The sequence below is a fragment of the Nyctereutes procyonoides genome, unplaced genomic scaffold (genome assembly GCF_905146905.1).
Source record: "Nyctereutes procyonoides isolate TBG_1078 unplaced genomic scaffold, NYPRO_anot_genome, whole genome shotgun sequence".
NCBI lineage: Eukaryota > Metazoa > Chordata > Mammalia > Carnivora > Canidae > Nyctereutes > Nyctereutes procyonoides.
This window is the reverse complement of record NW_026575120.1, coordinates 15,388,170-15,410,379: the sequence shown is the minus strand read 5'-3', so window position 1 is coordinate 15,410,379 and position 22,210 is coordinate 15,388,170. Positions and strand designations below refer to the sequence as shown.

At 36.9% G+C, this 22,210-nt stretch overlaps 1 protein-coding gene across 1 annotated transcript in view; it reads right to left on the bottom strand.

Annotated features, from left to right (window-relative positions):
• The window catches only part of LOC129516126 (disintegrin and metalloproteinase domain-containing protein 5-like), a 130,279-nt gene that overhangs the window by 42,543 nt on the left and 65,526 nt on the right, over window positions 1–22,210 (bottom strand). The window contains exon 14 of the mRNA XM_055335463.1: window positions 18,479–18,674. Coding sequence (XP_055191438.1) covers window positions 18,479–18,674 — 196 coding nt within the window. The remainder of the gene's footprint in view (window positions 1–18,478; window positions 18,675–22,210) is intronic.

Sequence of the window (22,210 nt, the reverse complement as noted above, 5' to 3'; positions counted from 1 at the left end):
TAAAATTCCAGGACCAGAAGGATTCATAGGTGAATTCTAACAAATATTTAAAGAATAAATATCTATTCTCCTCAAAATTCTGAAAAATAGAAGGAAAGCTTCAAATACAGTCTATTCCAGCCATCATCACCTTGATACCAAAACCACACACACTACAAGAAGTAAAAGTATAGGTTAATAGTTCTGAGGAACATACATGCAAACTCTTCAACAAAATATCAGCAAATCACATTCAACAATATATGAAAAAGATCATTCATCATGATCAAGTGGGACTTATTCTGGGGATGCAGTGATGGTTCAATATTTACAAATCCATCAATATGACACACTATATTATTAAAATGAGGGATAAAAATCATATGGTCATCTCATTAGATGCAGAAAAGGTATTTGAAAAAGTAAAACATCCATTCCTGATAAAAACCCTCCACAAAGTGGATTTAGAGGGAAAATACCCCAATACAATTAATGTCATCTGTGAAAAAACCACAGCTAACATCATATCCAATGGTGAGAAACTGAGTAATTTTCCTCAAGATCAGGAATAAAACAGGAATGTCCCACTCTCACCACTTTTATTCAACAGATTCCTAGAAATTCTGGTCACAGCAATTAGACAAGAAAAGATATGGGCGGGCGGGGCCAGATGGCCCAGGAGCAGGGTCCCCAAGTCACCTATCCCCAACAACTCACCTAGATAACTTTCAAATCATCCTGAAAACCTACGAATTTGACCTGAGGTTTAAAGAGAGAACAGCTGGAACGCTACAGAGAGAAGAGTTTTTGTTTGTAACAAGGTAGAAAGGCAAGAAAAAATATAAGAAAGAATCCAGTGGGGGAAGGGCCCTCGAGGAGCCAGGCTAAGGCCCAGCGGCAAAAGCCCCCGGGACAGGAAAGCCCAGTCCTGGAGAAGCAGGAACTTTAAAACTCCGCACCAGATTCTTCCGGATCAGAAAGGCGCTTAGCAGGGAGCTCGAGCAGGATGGCAGGAGGGGCAGTGGAGCCCCCAGGTTGCCGGGGTCACTAACAGAGGAGGTGCGCCCAGGGGGAGAGGGCGCCACAGACCCCAGGCCAAGCGCGGTCAAGGGCTGGAGCGCGCCCAGCGGGGCCTGGGGAGCAGCTCAGGCAGCGGCTCCGGGCGGAGGGTCTGCGCCCTGCTGCCTTCGGGAGCCGCAGCCCCAGAGCGCGATTCCAGCAGCACAGGCCCCGGATCCCAGGGCGATGGGGGGCACCGCCCAGGATCCTGCGCTCTCCCCGGGACAGGTGGAGACGGGGAGGGCACAGGTCAGCGAGGACTCTCCTGCCGCCCGGCGCCCCCAAGCTGTGGTCAGCACCCCCGCCCCGGGAACATCCAGGCCAGGGAGGACTGGGAGATGCGGTAGTTACTGGGGGAAGTGACTCCAGGGCTGGAGACCTGGCCACCGCCAGTGTGGTTGTTCCTCCTTGTGTCACCCTGTGCCTGGTACGGGGTGGGGTCGCCAGGGAACAGGGGCCTCACAGGATAAACAGCTCCCACTGAGCCGGGCACCTGGCAGGGGGCGGGGCAGCTTCCCCAGGTGCACACACCTGAGAATCATCACAGCAGACCCTTCCCTGAGAAGACCAGCTGGAAGGACAGGGGAAGAGCAAGTTCTTGACCAAGCAGCCCTGGAAAGCTCCAGGGGAAGCCGAGAGATTTACAATATATAGAACCTCTCCTCTTTTTTTTCTTTTCTTTTCCCTTCCTTTTTCTAGTGCAACTTGTTTTTAGCCACTCTGCACTGAACAAAATGACTAGAAAGAAGAACATCCCACAGAAGAAAGAATCAGAAACAGTCTCGCTCCCACAGAGTTACAGAATTTGGATTATAATTCGATGTCAGAAAGCCAATTCAGAAGCACAATTATAAAGCTACTGGTGGCTCTTGAAAAAAGGATTCAAGAGATTTCATGATTGCAGAATTTAGATCTAATCAGGCTGAAATTAAAAATCAATTAAATGATATGCAAACCAAAATGGAGGTCCTAATGATGAGGATTAATGAGGTAGATGAAACAGTGAGTAACATAGAAGACAAGTTGATGGCAAGGAAGGAAGCTGAGGAAAAATGAGAAAAACAATAAAGACCATGAGGAGAGATTAAGGGAAATGAATGACAGCCTCAGAAGGAAAAATCTATGTTTAATTGGGGTTTCAGAGGGCGCTGAGAGGGACAGAGGACCAGAAGGCATATTTGATCAAATCATAGCTGAGAACTTTCCTAACCTGGGAAGGGAAACAGGCATTCATATCCAGGAAATAGAGAGATCCCCCCCTAAATCAATAAAAACCATTCAACACCTCCATATTTAATAGTGAAACTTCCAAATTCCAAAGATAAAGAGAAAATCCTTAAAGCAGCAAAAGAGACAAGAGATCCCTAACATTTATGGGGAGAAATATTAGGTTAACAGCAGCCTCTCCATAAAGACCTGGGAGGCCAGAAGGGACTGGCAGGATATATTCAGGGTCCTAAATGAGAAGAACATGCAGCCAAGAATACTCTATCCAGCAAGGCTCTCATTCAGAATGGAAGGAGAGATAAAGCGCTTCCAAGATGGTCAGAAACTGAAAAAATATGTGACCACCAAACCAGCTCTGCAAGAAATATTAAGGGGGACTCTGTAAAAGAAAGAGGACCCCCAAAGAAATAATTCACAAAAACAGGGACTGAATAGGTATTATGATGACATTAAATTCATATCTTTCAATAGTAACTCTGAACATGAATGGGCTTAATGATCCCATCAAAAGATGCAGGGTTTCAGACTGGATAAAAAAACAAGACCCATCTATTTGCTGTCTAAAAGAGACTCATTTTAGACCTAAGGACACCTACAGCCTGAAAATAAAAGGTTAGAGAACAATCCACCATCCAAATGGTCCTCAAAAGAACACTGGGGTAGTAATCCTCATATCAGATAAATTAAAGTTTATCCCAAAGACTGTAGTAAGAGATGAAGAGGGACACTATATCATACTTAATGGATCTATCCAACAAGAGGACCTAGCAATCATCAATATATATGCCCCGAATGTGGGAGCTGCCAAGTATATCAATCAATTAATAACCAAAGTTAAGACATACTTAGATAATAATACACTTATACTTGGTGACTTCAATGTAGCGCTTTCTACAATCGATAGGTCTTCTAAGCACAACATCTCCAAAGAAACAAGAGCTTTAAATGACACACTGGACCAGATGGATTTCACAGATATCTACAGAACTTTAAATCCAAATGCAACTGAATACACATTCTCCTCAAGTACACAAGGAACTGTCTCCAGAATAGACCACATACTGGTTCACAAATCCAGTCTCAACCGATACCAAAAGATTGGGATTGTCCCCTGCATATTTTCAGACCATAATGCTTTGAAACTAGAACTAAATCACAAGAAGAAATTTGGAAGAAACCAACCATGCAGAGGTTAAAGATCATCCTGCTAAAAGATGAAAGGGTCACCAGGAAATTTGAGAAGAATTAAAAAAATTCATGGAAACTAATGAGGATGAAGATACAACCATTCAAAATCTTTGGGATACAGCAAAAGCAGTCCTGAGAAGGAACTATGTCACAATACAAGCATCCCTCAAAAAATTGGAAAAAACTCAAATACACAAGCTAACCCTGCACCTAAAGGAACTGGAGAAGGAATAGCAAATAAAACCTACACCCAGCAGAAGAGAGTTAATGAAGATTCTAGCAGAACTCAGTGAAGTAGAGACCAGAAGAACTGTAGAACAGATCAACTGAACCAGAAGTTGGTTCTTTAAAAGAATAAGTTAGATAAACCATTAGCCAACCTTATTAAAAACAAAAGAGAAAAGACTCTAGTTAATAAAATCATGAATGAAAAACGAGAAATCACAACCAATACTAAGGAAATACAAATGATTTTAAAAACATATTATGAGCACCTATATGCCAATAAATTAGGCAATCTAGAAGAAATGGACGCATATCTGGAAAACCACAAACTACCAAAACTGGAACAGGAAGAAATAGAAAACCTGAACAGGCTGATAACCAGGGAGGATATTGAAGCAGTTACCAAAAACTTCCCAAGACACAAAAGTCCAGGGCCAGATGGCTTCCCAGGGGAATTCTATCAAATGTTTAAATAAGAAACAATATCTATTCTACTAAGGCTGTTCTGAAAGATAGAAAGGGATGGAATACTTCCAAACTCATTTTATGAGGCCAGCATCACCTTAATTCCGAAACCAAAGACTCCACCGAAAAAGAGAATTAGACACCAATATCTGTGATGAACACAGATGCAAAAATTCTCAAGAAGATACTAGCCAATAGGATCCAACAGTACATTAAGATTATTCACCCTGACCAAGTGGGATTTATCCCTGGGATGCAAGGCTGATTCAACACTCATAAAGCAATCAACATGATAGATCATATCAACAAGAGAAACAACAAGAACCATATGATCCTTCAATAGATGCAGAGAAAGCATTTCACAAAATACAGCATCCATTCAGAGTGTAGGGATAGAGGGAACATTCCTCAGCATCTTAAAAGCCATCCACAAAAAGCCCACAGGCCATTTCATTGTCAATGGGGAAACACTGGGAGCCTTTCCCCTAAGATCAGGAACATGACAGGCATGTCCACTCTCACCATTGCTATTCAACGCAGTACTAGGAGTCCTAGCCTCAGCAATCAGGCAACAAAAAGAAATAAAAGGCATTCAAATGGGAAAAGAAGAAGTCAAACTCTCCCTCTTTACAGATGATTTGATACTGTACATAAAAAAAACCCAAAATACTCCACCCCAAGATTGCTAGAACTCATACAGCAATTTGGCAATGTGGCAGGATACAAAACCAATGCCCAGAAATCAGTGGCATTTCTGTACACTAACAATGAGACTGAAAAAAGAGAAATTAAGGAGTCAATCCCATTTACAATTGCATCCAAAAGTGTAAGATACCTAGGAATAAACCTAACCAAAATGGTAAAGGGGCTATACCCTAAAAACTACAGAACGCTTATGAAAGAAATTGAGGAAGACATAAGGAGATGGAAAAATATCTCATGCTCCTGGATTAGAAGAATTAATATTGTGAAAATGTCAATGCTACTCAGGGCAATTTACACATTTAATGCAATCCCTATCAAACTACGATGGACTTTCTTAGAGAGTTGGAACAAATCATCTTAAGATTTGTGTGGAATCAGAAAGGACCCCAAATATCCAGGGGAATATTGAAAAAGAAAACCAGAGCTGGGGGCATCACAATGCCGGATTTCAAGTTGTACTACAAAGCTGCGATCATCAAGACATATGGTACTGACATAAAAACAGGCACATAGATCAATGGAACAGAATAGAGAACCCAGAAATGGGCCCTAAACTCTATGGCCAACTAATATTTGACAAAGCAGGAAAGCTGATCCACTGGAAAAATGACAGTCTCTTCAATAAATGGTGCTGGGAAAATTGGACATCCACATGAAGAAGAATGAAACTAGACCATTCTCTTACACCATACACAAAGATAAACTGAAAATGGATGAAAGATCTAAATGAGACAAGAATCCATCAAAATCTTAGAGGAGAACACAGGAACACCCTTTTGAACTTGGCCACAGTAACTTCTTGCAAGAAACATATTGCAAGATACTATTGGGACTTAATCAAGATAAAAAGCTTCTGCACAGCAAAAGAAACAGTCAACAAAATTAAAAGACAAACTACATAATGGGAGAAGATTTTTGCAAATGACATATCAGATAAAGGGCTAGTATTCAAGATCTATAAAGAACTTATTATACTCAACAGCAAAGAGACAAACAATCCAATCATGAAATGGGCAAAAGACATGAACAGACATTTCACCAAAGGAGACATAGACATGGCCAACAAGCACATGAGAAAATGCCTAGCATCACTTGCCATTAGGGAAATACAATCAAAACCACAATGAGATACCACCTCACACCAGTGAGAATGGGGACAATAACAAGACAGGAAACAACACATGTTGGAGAGGATGTGGAGAAAGGGGAACCCTCTTGCACTGTTGGTGGGAATGTGAACTGGTACAGCCACTCTGGAAAACTGTGTTGAGGTTCCTCAAAGAGTTAAAAATAGAACTACTCTATGACCCAGCAATTGCACTGCTGGGGTTTTACCCCAAAGATACAGATACAGTGAAATGGCAGGACACCTGCACCCGGATGTTTATAGCAGCAATGTCCACAATAGCCAAATTGTGGAAGAAGCCTTGGTGTCCTTCAAAAGCTGAATTGATAAAGAAGATGTGGTCTATATATACAATGGAATATTACTCAGCCATTAGAAATAACAAATACCCACCATTTGCTTCAACGTGAATAGAACTGGAGGGTATTATGCTGAGTGAAGTAAGTCAATCGGAGAAGGACAAACATTCTATGGTCTCATTCATTTGGGGAATATAAAAAATAGTGAAAGGGAATAAAGGGGAAAGAAGAGAAAATGAGTGGGAAATATCAGTGAGGGTGACAGAACATGAGAGACACCTAACTCTGGGAAACGAACAAGGGGTAGGAAAGGGAGATGGGCGGGGGGATGGTGTGACTGGGTGTTCGGCACTGAGGGGGACACTTGATGGGATGAGAATTGGGTGTTATGCAATATGTTGGCAAATTGAACTCCAATAAAAAAAAATATACAGAAAAAAAAGAATGCCAAAAAAAAAAGAGAAAAGAAATAAAAAGTATTTAAATTAGTAAGGGAGAAGTAAAACTCTCACTATTTGCAGAGGACAGGATACTGCATATAAAAAACACTAAAAGCCTACCAAAAAACTACTAGAAGTAATAAATGAATTAAGAAAAGTTGCATGATAGAAAAATTAATCCACAAAATTTGGTTGCACTTGTGTATATTAATAACAGAGTAGCAGAAAAAAAATTAAGAAAATCATCCATTTATACTTGCACCAGAAATAACAAAATACCTAGGAATAAACTTAAGCAAGAAAGTGAAAGATCTATACTCTGAAAACTATAAAACATTGATGAAAGAAGTTGAAGATGACACAAATTAATGGAAATATATTCCATGCTCATGGATTGTAAAATCTTCAAACTGTCCAAAGCAACCTACAGATTCAATGTAATCGCTATCAAAAATACAACAGATTTTTTCACAGCACTATAACAAATAATATTAAAATTTTTATGGAACCCTGAAAGACCTCAAATAGACAAAGCAATGTTGAGAAAGAAAAAGAAAAGTGGATATATCACAATCCCAGATTTCAAAATATGCAGCTAAACTATAGTAATCCAAAGAGTATGGTACTGGAACAAAAATAGATCAACAGAACATAATAGAGAGGTCAGAAATAAACCAGAAATGACACTTATGTTGTCATTTATTCTAGGACAAAGGAGGCAAGAAAATATACTGGGGAAATGACAGTGTCTTCAATAGTACTGGAAAAACTGGGCAGCTACATGAAAGAGAATAAAAATGAAAATGAAAAAGAAAATAAAAATAAAAATAAAAAACCTTTTCACACTATACACAAAAATAATCTCAAAATGCATTTAAAGACCTAACTATAAAGTACAAATCCATAAAACTCCTATAAGAAAACACAGGCAGTCATTTTTTTGACATTGGTTATAGCAACAGTTTTCTAGATATGTCTCCTCTAGGCAAGGGAAACAAAGCAGAAATAAACTATTAGAACCACATCCAAATAAAAAGCTTTTGCATTATGAAGAAAACCATCACCAAAGCAAAACAGGAACCTACTAAATAAGAGAAGGTATTTGCAAATGATATACGCAATAAGGTGTTAATATTAAAATTCTGTAAAGAATTTCTATAACTCAACATAAAAAAATCCAATTAATAAAAGTGAGCAGAGGACCTAAATAGACATTTTCCAAAGAAGACATGCAGATGGCCAACAGATACCTGAAAAGAAAATCATCAGGAAAAGTTAAATAAAAAGCAAAATGAGACATCACTTTACACTCCTCAGAATGGCTAAAATAAAAAAGACAATAAAGTGTTGGCAAGGATGTAGAGAAAAAGGAACCCTTATGCACCTTTGGTGGGAATGTAAATTGGTATAGCCCCTGTGGAAAACAGCATGGAGGTTCCTTGAAAAAATAAAAATAGAAATGTCATATGATCCAGTAGTTCCACTAGTGGGTATTTACTCAAAGAAAACAAATAGTAAAAAAAAAAACAATTTGAAAAGGTATATGCACCTCTATGTTTACTGCAGCATTATTTATAGTAGCCAAAATATGGAAGGAACCCAAGTGTCCATCAATAGATGAATGGTTAAAGAAGGTATGGTACACATATACAATGGAATATTACTCAGCCATAAAAAATAATGATATCTTGGCATTGGTGACAACATTTATGGACGAAAGGGTAGTATACTAAGTGACATAAATCAGACAGAGAAAGACAAATACGTATGATTTCACTTATATATGGAATCTAAGAAACAAAACATATGAACAAACAAAAGGCAGGAAGAGACACATAAATACAGAGAACAAACCAATCGTTGCTGATGTTGTGAGGGGGAGATGGGAAAATGGCTTGAAGAATATGGGAGACACAAGCTTCCAGTTATGGAATGAATAAATCATGGGGATAAAAGGTACAGCATAGGAAAAACAGCTGATATTGTAATAGCATTGTATGGTGTGAGATGGTAGCTACACTTGAGGTAAGCATAGCAAAATGTATAGAGTTGTTGGATCACTATGTTGTATGCCTGGAACTAATGTGACATTGTGTGTCACTTATACTTCAATTAAAAAAAGAACTACTGAATTTTAAAATCAAGGACACCAATGTTCATCTACTTCACCTCTTTTATATGCTTAGTTATGCCTAATTTTAAAAGCTTAAAAAAATTTAATGTAATAATAGCTACCCTTTCACTATGACTTGGTGACTTAGAGGTGCATTGTGTTGATCATGTTAATCACATGTAATAAAACCTGAGATCTTGGGATGTCTGCATGGCTCAGTGGTTGAGCATCTGTCTTGGGCTCAGGGCATGATCCCAGGGAGCCTGCTTCTCCCTCTGCCTATGTCTCTGTCTCTCGCTCTGTGTGCCTTTCATGAATAAATAAATAAAATCTTTAAAAAAAACCTGAGATCTTTTGTTGTCACCACTATGAACTGGCAAAGGAGGTCCCTTCAGCAATTTCACAGATTTTCATAGCTGGAGGACATGATCAATAAACTGTTTTCTGTCTTGACACAATCCATTTATATAAAAGATGCTATAAAACAAGTTAAAATAGATTTGTGAGCAGAATCCACCATAATCAGCAAAGGTCTTTTGAAAAGGCCTACTCTTGAACTCACTCAATAAGTAATTAGCTTCCCTTTGCTTTGTCCCAAATTACTGATTTGTTCTGATTTAATTTGATTAAATCTAACCTAAACTTCTTAATTCTCCCAAACTCTATCCAAGGGCCAGGATCAAGATGGTACAAAATTTAAGAGGGTAGAGGAGCAAAACTTCAATAATCAAATAACAATGGTTTTGAAAATCAAAATTAATGGCATGAAAAATCCATGATAAACAAAATATTATATTTTAGATAGGGATAGGTCATTGTCATGTAACACTGCTTTACTGCCATTGGAACAGCTCCTCAATCAGCCCTCAGTTCCTTTGAGTGCCCTGGAGAGCTAGGTCAGTAACCTGCTCCATCTGCTTCCATACACTGGAGGAAAAGTGAAAGATGCAAAATGCAGGTCATCTCCAAAATTGCTCCTGGGATCTCCCACCACTATGAACAACCCAACATCCTTTTGGTGGCCTTTTTCAGCTCAACTTTGGGGCTTAGGATGGCAAGTATTTCTGCATTGTTTTCTTGACTATCAAAGCCCACTGCTCTGACCATCCCACTGCTGACCTGAGTTTTCTTTTCTTCCCAAGACTATGTCCACTATGATTCCAAAACCTAACTCTCCTGTGGCCCCAAAAGATTTAGGCATCTTGGGCAACAACCTTCTTACTCTTGTCTCCATCTTGTAGGCTTTGAACTGATAACACCACAAGAACCATAAGCATGAAAGACATTGATTGGAAGTTAAGTTTGGGACGTTCTGGAACATGACCTCAACCCTATTGTTTCCAGAAGCCAGTGGGAACACGTTCTAAGATAGACAATGCCAATGCTGGCCACATCAGGAACTGCAATGACCTGCTATGGAAATGGTTTTTGTAGAGATTCTGATAAGGTAGAGGCATCAAGAAAATGCATTTTTCACCTGGTAAGTCCAAGAAAAAGTGAGTAACTGGGTTTGTTTTGTTTTGTTTTGTTTGTTTCTTTGTTTGTTTAGGTGGCTGTAAGAATCTCTAGGGGAAAAGTGTTTATTTTGTCGATTTTTATGTAACTGTTTGCCTTAGTTATTAATCCTTTGAATTTTATAACCCAGCGCTTCCCACCACATTTTATTCCCATGCAGGACTGTAATGAAGGTAGGCAGGTATTTGTGTTTCTGTTTATGGGTGAGAAGACCCAGTGTTCTGTTACTTGGTGATACTTAGTGACACTAAGCCCAGTATTCAAGAGTATTAAAAGCAGCTACTCCTAAATATATTCACATAGGGGGCTGCAACAGTTGAAGTAAAACAAGTACAATTAAAAGGAAGCATCTATGGGGCACCTGGGTGACTCAGCCAGTTAAGCATCAACTCGATTTTGGCTCAGATCATGATCTCAGGGTTCTGAGATTGAGCCCCATGTCAGGCTCTGCATTCAGCAGGGAATCTGCTTGAGATATTCTCTCTCTCTCTCTCTCTCTCTCTCTCTCTCTCTCCCTCTCTCCCTGTACCCCCACTCTATCTCTCTAAAATAAGTAAAATCTTTTAAAACATATTTTAATCTTTTAAAAATCTAGATATTAAATATTTAATATCTAAATATCTATAGACAGAAAGAGGAGAAAGATGAAGTAATTCCATAATGCTTCCATTTGTAAATACTCCAGGCCCCACACATCACTGGAATATATCAATAATTCTCTAAACATTAATGTATTGAATTCTCAAATCAAAAGCATAGAGTGGCTCAACAGACAAAAATACAAGACCCAACTACACTGCTTACAAGAGACTCACTTGAGCTTTAAAGTCATATAGAGGCTCAAAATGAAGGGTAACAAAATATATTTCATGAAAGGGGTAATCAAATGAGAGCCAGGATAGCTATATCTATTAATAGACTTTAAGTCATAAAACAGTAACAAGAGACAAAGATAGTGATGTAATTATAAGGAGGTCAATTCATTAAAGAGATATAACAATCAAATATATATGCACCCCACAACAGAGCACCTAAATATATTAAGGAAATACTAATAGCTCTGAAGGGAGAAATAGATGACAATACAGTAATAGTAGGGGAAATCTATACACCACTATCAACGATTGATAGATTATCCAGACAGAAAATCAACAAGGAAATGTTGAACTTGAATCATACATGAGACCAAAGGGAACTAACAGACATATCCAGAATATTCTATTCAACCACATTAGAATTCACATTCTTCTCAAATGCACATGGCACATTATCTAATACAGAGCACATGTTAGGTCACAAAACAAACCTTAGAAAATTTGAGAAAACTGACAGTCTTTTCTGATCACAATGGTAGAAAACCAGAAATCAATAACAGAAAGTAAAACTGGAAAATTTTAAAAATATGTGCAGATTAAACAATATACTCCTGAATAACCAATGGTTCAAAGAAGTAATCAAAAGAAAAAATCAAGAAAAGTCCTAAACAAAAGTGGAATCATAATGTAGAAAAACTTATGGAATGCTAAAGAGCCCAAATAGCCAAAGTAATCCCAAGAAAGTAAAAAAACTAGAAGCAATATATTTCCTATATTTCAAACTATACTACAAAGCTGCAATGATAAAAAAAAAACAGTATAGTATTGGCATAAAAATGGAGAGACCAATGGAACAGAATCAAGAGCCCAGAAATAAACCATACAGATACAGTCCACTAATATATGACAAGAGTACCAAGAAGCTCAATGGAGAAAAGAAAGTTTCTTCAATAAACAGTGCTGAGAAAACTGTATAACCACATGGAGAAGAATGAATTTAAACATCTACTTTACACCACTCATAAAAATGAACTCAAAATAGATTGGAGACTGAAACATAAGACCTAAAACAATAAAACTCCCAGAAGGAAATGCAAGGAAAGAACTCCTTAACATTGGCCTTGGCAGGGATTTCCTGGATATGAAACCAAAAGCATAAGCAACAAAAGCAAAAATATATATGTTAAACTACATCAAACCTTTTATAAAGCTGCTTCATAGCCAAAGAAACAATAAAGTGAAAAGATAACCTAAAAAAGGAAAGGAAATATTTGCAAATCATATATCTGATAAGGCACTATTATCCAAAACATATAAAGAACTCATACAACTCAGTAGGAAAAAAATCAAATAAATGTATTAGAAAATTGGCAAAGGACCTGAATAGACATTTTGCAAAGAAGACACACAAATAATCAACAGGTACATGGAAAGGTGATCAACATCGCTGATCATCAAGAAATTGCCAATCAAAACCACGATGAGATATCACCTTACACTTGTTATGTTTGCTATTACAGAAAAGGCAATAATAACAAATGTTGTCAAGGATTCAGGAAAAAAAGGAATACTTGTGTACTGTTGATGGGAACGTAAATTGGAACAGTCACTATTGAAAACAGTATGGAAGTTCCTCAAAATCTTAAAAACAGAAAAAAAAAATAAAAATTAAAAAAATCTTAAAAATAGAACTATCATATGATCCAGCAATTCCACTTCTGGGTATCTATCCAAAGGACTTGAAATCAGGATCTCAAAAAAGGTATGTGCACTCCTATGTGCATTGCAGCCTTATTCACAATAGCCAACATATATATGCAACTTGTATAGGAATGAAGGAATGAATGTAAAAGAAAATGTGATATATCTATATTATTCAACCATGAAAAGCAGGAATTCCTGCCATTTGAGACAATCTGGATAAACCTTAATGGTATTATGCTAAATTAAATAGATCAGAGAAAAATAAATCCTATATGTTACCACTTACATGTGAAATCTAAAAAAGCCAAACAGAGAAACAGGGAGCATTTTGGTGGTTATCAGGGGCTTTGGGTAGTGGAAAGAGGTAAATATTAGTCCAGGGTATAAACTTCGAGTTATAATACTAATAATTCTAGAGATCGAATGTACTACATGTTGATTATAGCTTATAAATACTGTATTACATACTTGAAAGGTGCTGAGAGAGTAAATCTTCAAAATTCTCACCACAAAAACAAATGGTAATTATATGACAGGATGGAGGTGTTAAGCAATGCTATGTGATAATCATTTTGCAATATATAAATGTATCAGATCAACATGTTGCATGCCTTAAACTTATACAACATTATATGTCAATTATACCCTGATCATGTTAGAGGGAAAAGATATTCCAGAGGAAAAAGACACCAGCAACATGCCAGTGTAGGAAGCCCTGGACTCTCCTTTACATTCACAAATTCACCAATTCAGCTTCAACTCATGGATTAATTTTCTTTGTGATGAACCCTAAATTAAATGAAAGGCCCTTTTGCTCTGGGAGAATGCAAAACCAGACTTGCCAAAGCCAGTAGGGAGATTCAAGACACCCTGTTGTCAGAGACCTTACTACAATGCAGTACCTTACAAGCAGGAAGAGACCATCTAGCTCTCTGTTTCACCCAGCAGAGAAGGATCTGCTTGGAGGTCGAACATGCATACATTTTCAAGGGAGCTGCCCAAATATCTGGAATCCGTCTTCCAGTTGTGGGAGCTCTGTTTGGTCTGAACTGTCTAGATGCCCAGGGACAACAGGAGTAGCAGCTTGAGCTAGTAGTTACCAATGAATGGTACTCCCTCTATTAACCACCAAATGAATGGATAAATAATCCCAGCTCTTAGCTTCCCCCCTGGGAGGCAAAGACTTGATCCATTCATCTAGATCCCCAAGTACCACACTGAAATCATGAAGCTGACAATACACTACACTAGCAACTGAAAAATGTACTAGAGAGGTTCAATAACAGACTAGGTCAAGCAAAAGGAATGACCACTGAACTCAAAAAGAAGTCACTGGAAATTATTAAGAACAGCAAACAAGATAAAAGAATGAGAAATAGTGACTAAGGGACTTATAGAAGTCCCACCAATGGGACTAATATATGCATTATGAGAGTTCCAGAAAAAGAATCGAGAAGGAAAAGATCAGGAAGCATATTCAAAAAAATAATGGCTAAAAACTTCCCACGTTGGAAGAAGGAAATGGATATCCAGATGGAGAAAGATCAATGAACCTCAAATAAGGTGAACTCAAAGAAATCCATAACAAGGCACATTATAATAAAATTGTCACAATTCAAAAACAAAGAGAGAATTTGAGAGTAGGAAAAAAAGTGAGTTCACACATACAGAGGAACCTCCATAAGACTATGAGGAAATTTTCCAACAGAAACTTTACAGTCCATAAGGCAGTGAGATGATACTCAAAGCACTGAAAGAAAAAGCTTCCAACAAAGAAAATTATATCAGACAAAAACGTCCTTCAAAAATTAAATGGAGACAAAATCTCTCCAGACAAACAAAAGCTAAATGAGTTCATGACCACTAGCCCTGCCTTAGAAAAAATGCTAAAGATAGTAATGCCTGCATTATGCTGGCATAAGACATCTCTCTTTTTGTGCCTCTTTTAAAATTAAAAATCCACATAGATTTATTATATACCACATCTATTTTGACACTCAAGGAAGAACAGAAGATGGAAGAAAATAGTTCCCAAGCTTTAAGAAATTAAAGATTTAGATGTAAACACGCAAAGCATGATGTTAAAAGAGCAAAACACTAATTACTTAATGGGCTTCAGAGTAAGGAAATAATGCAACAAAGCTTTAAAAACATTTTAGCTGGGATGCCTGGTTGGCTCAGTAGGTTAAGTTTCTGACTTCCACTCAAGTCATGATACAGAGTCCTGGGATTCAGCCCCATATCAGGCCCCTTGCTCAGCAGGGAGTCTTCTTGTCCCTCTCCTTCTGCCCTTCCCCCTGCTCATGCACTCTCTCCCTGTCTGCCTCAAATAAATAAATAAAATCTTTTTTAAAAACCTTTTTATTTGAATTATTTTAAATAATATTAAACAGATAATGTCTACATATAAAATGAATTGGATTTTTTTCTTTCCACAAATTTTTTATTGTGTTGAAATATATATATAAATAACATTTACCATCTTAACAATTTTTTAGTGTATTGTTTAATGGTATTAAATGCATTCACATTGTGTAGCCATCACTACCATCCATTCATAACTTTTCATCTTATAAAAGTGAAACTCTATACTCTCCATTCCTCCTCCTCCCAAGTCCTTGGCAAACACCATTCTACTTTCTTTTCTTTTTTTCTTTTAAAGATTTTATTTATTTATTCATGAGAGACACAGAGAGAGGCATAGACACAGGCAGAGGGAGAAGCAGGCTTCTGGTAGGGAAGCCTGATGCGGGACTCAGTCCCAGGATCCTGGGATTGTGACCTGAGCCAAAGGCAGATGCTCAACTGCCGAGCCACCCAGGTGCCCCACCATTCTACTTTCTACGTCTATGATTTTGACTATGTGAGGTACCTCATATCAGAATCATAGAGTACTTGTCTTTTTGTGACTGGCTAATTATTTCAGTTAGCATAATTGTCCTCAAGATCCATCCATGCTGTAAAATATTACAAAATTTCTATCCTTTTTAATACTGAATAAAATTCCATTGTTTGTATATATCACATTTTTCTTTTTCCATACATCCATTGATGGGTACCTGGATTGCTTACAAATTTTAGCTATTGTCAATAATGCTGCTATGAACGTGGGTGTACAAATACCTCTTCCAGACACTGCTTTCAATTATTTTGGTTATATTCTCATAAATGGGAATGCTGGGTCATATAGTAATTCTATTTCTAATTTTGAAGGAACAATCATCTACTTTCCATGGCAGCTTGTACCATTTTATATCCCCACCAACAGTGTACAAGGGTTCTGATTTTTCTACATACGCCCCCATCCTTGTTGGAGTCTTTGTGTTGTTGCTGTTGCTGCTGCTGCTGCTGTTGTTTTTGTAGCCATCCTAACGAGTGTGAAATGATATCAAAACCTTATGGTTTGGATTTATATTTCCCTAATGATTAGAAGTGTTGAGCTTCTTATCTTATTTGAAGAAAATTCTATTCAAGTTCTTTGCCCATTTTTTAATTGAGCTGTTTGCTTTTTATTGTTGAGTTTTAGGAGTTTTCTATATATTCTGGATATTAATTTCTTATCAGATACATGACTCATAAATGTTTTTCTCCCAATGAAACAAGACAGCCAGAAAACAATTAATAATATGGACTCTTATTTGGGGCAGGTAACACAGTTGTAGGAACTGTTCTGGGTATTGTAGGATATTTAGTAAGCATCCCTGACTTTTACCTTCTAGAAGCCAGTAAGAGTCCTTTCCCAGTTGTAAAAACCAAAAATGTCTGTAGGCATTGGGTCTAGAAAGCAAAGGTAATGAATCCTGCTAAATGTACTACAATGCACAGGACAATCTCCCTCATTCCCACCTCTCACAACAAAGAATTATCTGGCCCAAAATATCAATAATGTTGACACTGAGAAACCCTGATGTGACTGTTGGGTTTGCACCCACATTCCTTCAGATGTTACACAACCTAATTTCATGACAAATACCCCTAATAATGTATGTGACTTTACAACTAATGAGATTTCCTCCCTTTTAGAAGATAAACATCACCACAAACTAAATGATGCTAAAACTTTAACATCATTTTATATTATACCTAAATATTAAGTTTCTGCATGTGCAGAAATAACACTGAAGAGTATGCCGTAGGAGCTAGACTTGTACAAAAAGAAAATGTGCTAAGGAACTTAGAAAAGGACACACATTTTACCCCATAAGCATATTTTGGCCAGAAACTAATAATTTAGTGGCACATACTGATTTGTGTGAGCTATGTGCAAGAAGATTTTTATTGGCTGTTGCCTATAAATCATGTTATTCTTATCTTGGAAAGCTAATGCCTTCTTCAGAACTCAAGACCATTCTGGTTAACCAGTGTCCATGACAGATCACAGATGACCTAGTTAAAGAATTTTAGTTAATTTGGATTGAAATACAGTTATGGTTGAGAAAAATTTTTCAACTCCAAAATTATCAATTTCCTTTTCCCCCTAAAAATGCTCACAAAATGTGATTGTTTTTCAAAAATAAATACAAAAGCTAACTGTTAATCAGGCCCTGACTTATCATATCCTAGATGCATTAACATAAATAGTCAATAGGACTGAAGAGATATTACTTCAAAATCAAGATGCTTCAAATGTTATACTTGCCTCCAAGAAATTTTTAATACTTTGGGAGAAGACTATTGTACTTGAACACCTGAAGCTCTCATAGAGAGCTTTAAATCACTCAAATTACTAAAGAAACAGTAAACAAGATAAATAACTTGAGGTATACCTAGTTGACATCCCACTATGTGGATCTAAGTTTATCTGACTAGCACTGAAATTTAATTTCCTAATTTTACTTAGGGAAATATTGAATCATGGATCTGTTTCTACTTATTTTACTGGCCATTTGTTTATATCTCAATTATGTTTATGTACTAGTCTAATGTCACCATTGTCTTGCCAGACAGCGCAACTATGATTCTGATAGAAAAGCAGAACAAAATTATAATTATCACCAAAACCTCATCTCCTCCTTAAATTCCTGTCATTCACATAGATCTACATAATACTTACATAGGTATACAATACCTATGACCTGTCTAAGGAAGGCCTAAATGGAGGACTGAGATAAAACACTTTACTCTCTCAAAGAATATGAACTATATATATTCAGGAAATTGTATATTTCAATGAAGCTAATGATCTATACATTTATAGGAAGCTATTAAACTGAACTAGACAGGTCATAAACTGAAACACTCACTCAGGAGCAAGTCCGTTTGAGCACACACCAACACTTGAAATCCACCCAATTAGTTATTAGTCCTGCTTTGTTCTAGTCAAACCCCATGTTTCATTTAAGCCTAAATTAAACACCACCACCACCAATTCTATATAATATTCTGAGAAGCTGCATTTCCACTTGAGTTTTCTTCCTTTGCAAACAAGAATTCCATGTAAATTAAGGAGTTTTTTGCTTTTCAGAATCAAGAAAATTTTATTTCCTTTAACACTAAGACACACTAGGCAAGATTTCACTCATTAACAAATTATATTTACATTTTTGTCCTATACAAGTGAATAATGAAGCTTAGAATAATCAGAATTTAGGAACAAAGAAGAAAGTTTTGATCATTACCTCCACCAATCAATTTTTTACACTGTTTGCTAGCTGTCCGACATCGTCCCTCATAACAAAAGGCATCACCAGATTCACAACTTTGTCCGTTGCGTGCATAAGTGTCAGGCACACAGTGTGAGGAAACCCCATTGCAGTATTCAGTGAAATCACATTCATCCAAAGATTTCCTGCACGGTATACCACCTGGTCTTAGCTAGCAGGGAAAGAGGAACATAAGAAAAGATTATGCATCAGTGATACTCAGTTTCCTTTTCCTTCAGGCTTTAATTTTTCATTTATCTTTTTTTCTAAGTTGCTAAGAGCAAGGAGAAAACAAATGATCTTGTTAACTACTTAAGCATTGCGTGGAAATTTAAATAATTAAATTTACTGTGGAAAAAGGAGCCGGTAACACTTGTGAGAGAATTGGGAAATTCAAAGATAAGTAGACTGCCATAATTATAAAAAAGACAAAAGCAATTAATATAAAAATTAATAAGTAATTAATATAAAAACTACTTAAAAATTACTTTAGATCCATTATGGCTATGCTTACATGGCAGCCTTTGGTTTCTCCATATGCTGTCCCTTCAAGCAGAAATCAGCAACCATTTACAAAATAATACATATGGGTCACAAGCATTTAGAAAAAAGTTTGTAGATTTTAAGGACACACAGGAAAAGATTTACTTCACATGTCATATTACAAACAACTATAAAAAAAACCTTCCCTAATTATATACCTCTGATCTCTTCAGCACTTACTCTTTAGCTGATACCTTACAGTATTTCCTTTCTGTATGTGTCTTTGCCACAAACTTCCAAATATCACTACAAACCCTTTCTTCAACCTAAGCCCCAATTCTTCATGGCTATCATCAGTATCCCATGCAAACTAGGTCAAATTTGTTCTAGCTTTCAAAGATTCTAGAGGCCTAGCTTCTATAACATTTATCAATCCCCAAAATAGGTTTTCTATATACTTTTTTCCATGTTGTCACAAATATTTGCTATATATAGCAATTCTGACACAAATTCTTCAAGTGATGTGTGGGAAGACAAAACAATGCTTGAGTCACCCGAGCTTATGTAGTTAGCATTCAAATAAAAATAAATGATCAAAATTATTTCTAAAGGAAAATACATATAAGCATAATAAAAAAATATTAATACCAGTTTCTTTGAAATATGCTTCATTTTATAAATATATATAAATGGCAATATTACATTTATTCTAATTTCTTCTATTGTTTTGATTTTTTATAGCAGTTTGAGGGTCACAGAAAATATGAGGGGTAAGTACAGAGATTTCCCATATAACTCCTGCCCCACATATACAAAGCCTCCTCTTATCAACATTTCTGCCTGGAGTGGTACATTTGTTACAATCAATGAACTTACATAACACTGATCATAATCAGTCAAAGTCCATAGTTTACATGAAAGTTCTTTCTCATTGTTAAACATTTTATGGGCTTAAACATATGTATAATGACATGTATCTTTTGTTATGGTATCATACTGAGTATTTTTGCTGCCCTAAAAATCCTTCATGCTCTGCCTATGCATCTCCCCTTCGGTTCCTGGCAACCAGTTTTTACAGTCCTTTTCCAGAATGTATTTGGAATCATAGAATGTGTAACCTTTCCAGATTGAATTCTTTCACCAAACTTCTTTTTCAATATGTATAAATACCCAGTTCCTAAAATCTCTTTCCTCAAATGGTCTTGGAACCAAGTTTTATCATCCTCCTGGCTCATATAAAAAGGTATTCATGTTTCTTTTCTTTGCTCCTTAATTCCAAAATGGCCCTAAAAATGGATGACTCCCTTTTCCTCCTAAATATTAAGAATGTTTTCTCCTAAAATCTTTTTATGTTTTTTTAATTTTCTTTTCAATTTATTTTTATTCTAGTCAAGACTGTCAGTCTGTACATGTAATGTGCAATTCATTGTCAGGACTATGTCCCTTTACTCAACTAAATGAGGAGTGGATGGTTAATTTATTGCCTCTGACCAACACACAAGTCTTGACTGCATCATAAAGAGAGTACTGTGTATATAAGAAAACTATAGTTTGAGCTATATATCATATCGATAATTAGGCCCAAGGACTAATGAGAATCACAACTACTACTCCAGTTTTAACAGCAGATATTCACACATCTCTGTTGATATATGAATCTGGTTTAAGTTATTACTTTTAGGTGCAACAATGATGGAGAATTTGGTAATCTGCTATATTGCTTGTGTTCAATAGGTTAGTTAATTTTTTTAAAGTTATATTTAATATGAATAATTATGACTAAATCGTGCCTACTAATGAAAAAAAAGAGGAGTGTACATCAGCAAACGTCAGAATAGGAGATTCCTGGCTGCATATACATAGAAATGCCTATTTTAAACAACTACCATGAATGAGATAATCTGACTGAAAGGTTCGAGTCTCAGGTGAAGCAAAAAGTCTGAGAGTAGATGTATTGGAAGTTGGTAAGAAGAACATTTTCACTTTACCCATATCACCCCTCCCAAAAGGTGGCACAGTTCAATGCTAAGAGAGACTGTCCTGGCTGGTGATTTATCTGACAGAAAAATTAAAGTAATGAGAACATGGTTTTCCAAGCACTACAAAACACTGCCCATGAGACTTCTTTTGTCTCACTCCACTCAGAACACTGAGGTACTTGGCATACTTAAATAGTCTGGGAACACCTAGGAATAGGGGAAAGAGATGGGAGTTCACAACAATCAGTGTGTGAACCAGCCACATATCCAATTAACTGGCTTATAGATGCAGCAAGAGTCTCATCCATGAACCAACAGGATGCTTCATCTGAGGACACCCACAACTAGCCAACAAATACCCCCAGCACTCCATGCTCACACCATGTGGCCGGAACTCCAAATTCTCCAGCAGATGACACACATGAGCCTCCAATAAGTGGGCGCAATCCTGCAGCCAACACATGGATATCAGCCCCTGGCTTGACTCTGCTGAATTGTACAACTTAGAACACTTTAGGGCACTGAACTAGAGAAAATTTATGAGAGGCTCTCCATAGCCAGACTGGCTTTCTGGGATTGAAAGACGGTGTACAATCCTGATCTCTCACTTCCTAGGAGGTGTGGAACAACCCTAGGAGAAGAGTGGAACAAGCACACTCCTAAAAAAGGTCTGAGAGACCCCCCAATAATCTAGCTGAGCTGACTGGTGATTGGCTTCTTTCTCTCTCAAGGCCAATTACTAAACACTGAAAGAGATGGCTACTTCTTCAAATGTGAAGGCAGCAACGCAAGGCTTCCAGAAATGTAAAGAATCAAGGAAACATGATGCCACCAAAGGAATGAAACAAAGCTCTTGTGGAAGACAAATGAAAGAAATGGAAACAAACAAATCTAACAAAAAATTTAAAATAATCACCTTAAGCTCAGATAAGAAAGCACAGAAAGACAAATAAAATCAGGGAAATGATACATGAAAAAAAATGAAAAGTTTCACAAAGAAAAATTATTTTTTAAAAAAGAACCAAACAGAAATCCTGGATCTGAAGAATACGAGTGAACTAAAAAATTTTATTAAAAAGCTTCTAGGGCACAGTTGATCAAACAGAATAGTGAACTCAAGAGCAATCATTTAAAATTTTCCAGTCATAAGAACAAAAAAAGAAAAAGATTAAACCCTAACTGGTATTTATAGAACACATAAAAAGAAACAGCATATGTGCTATAGGAGTCCTAGAAGGAAGCAGTA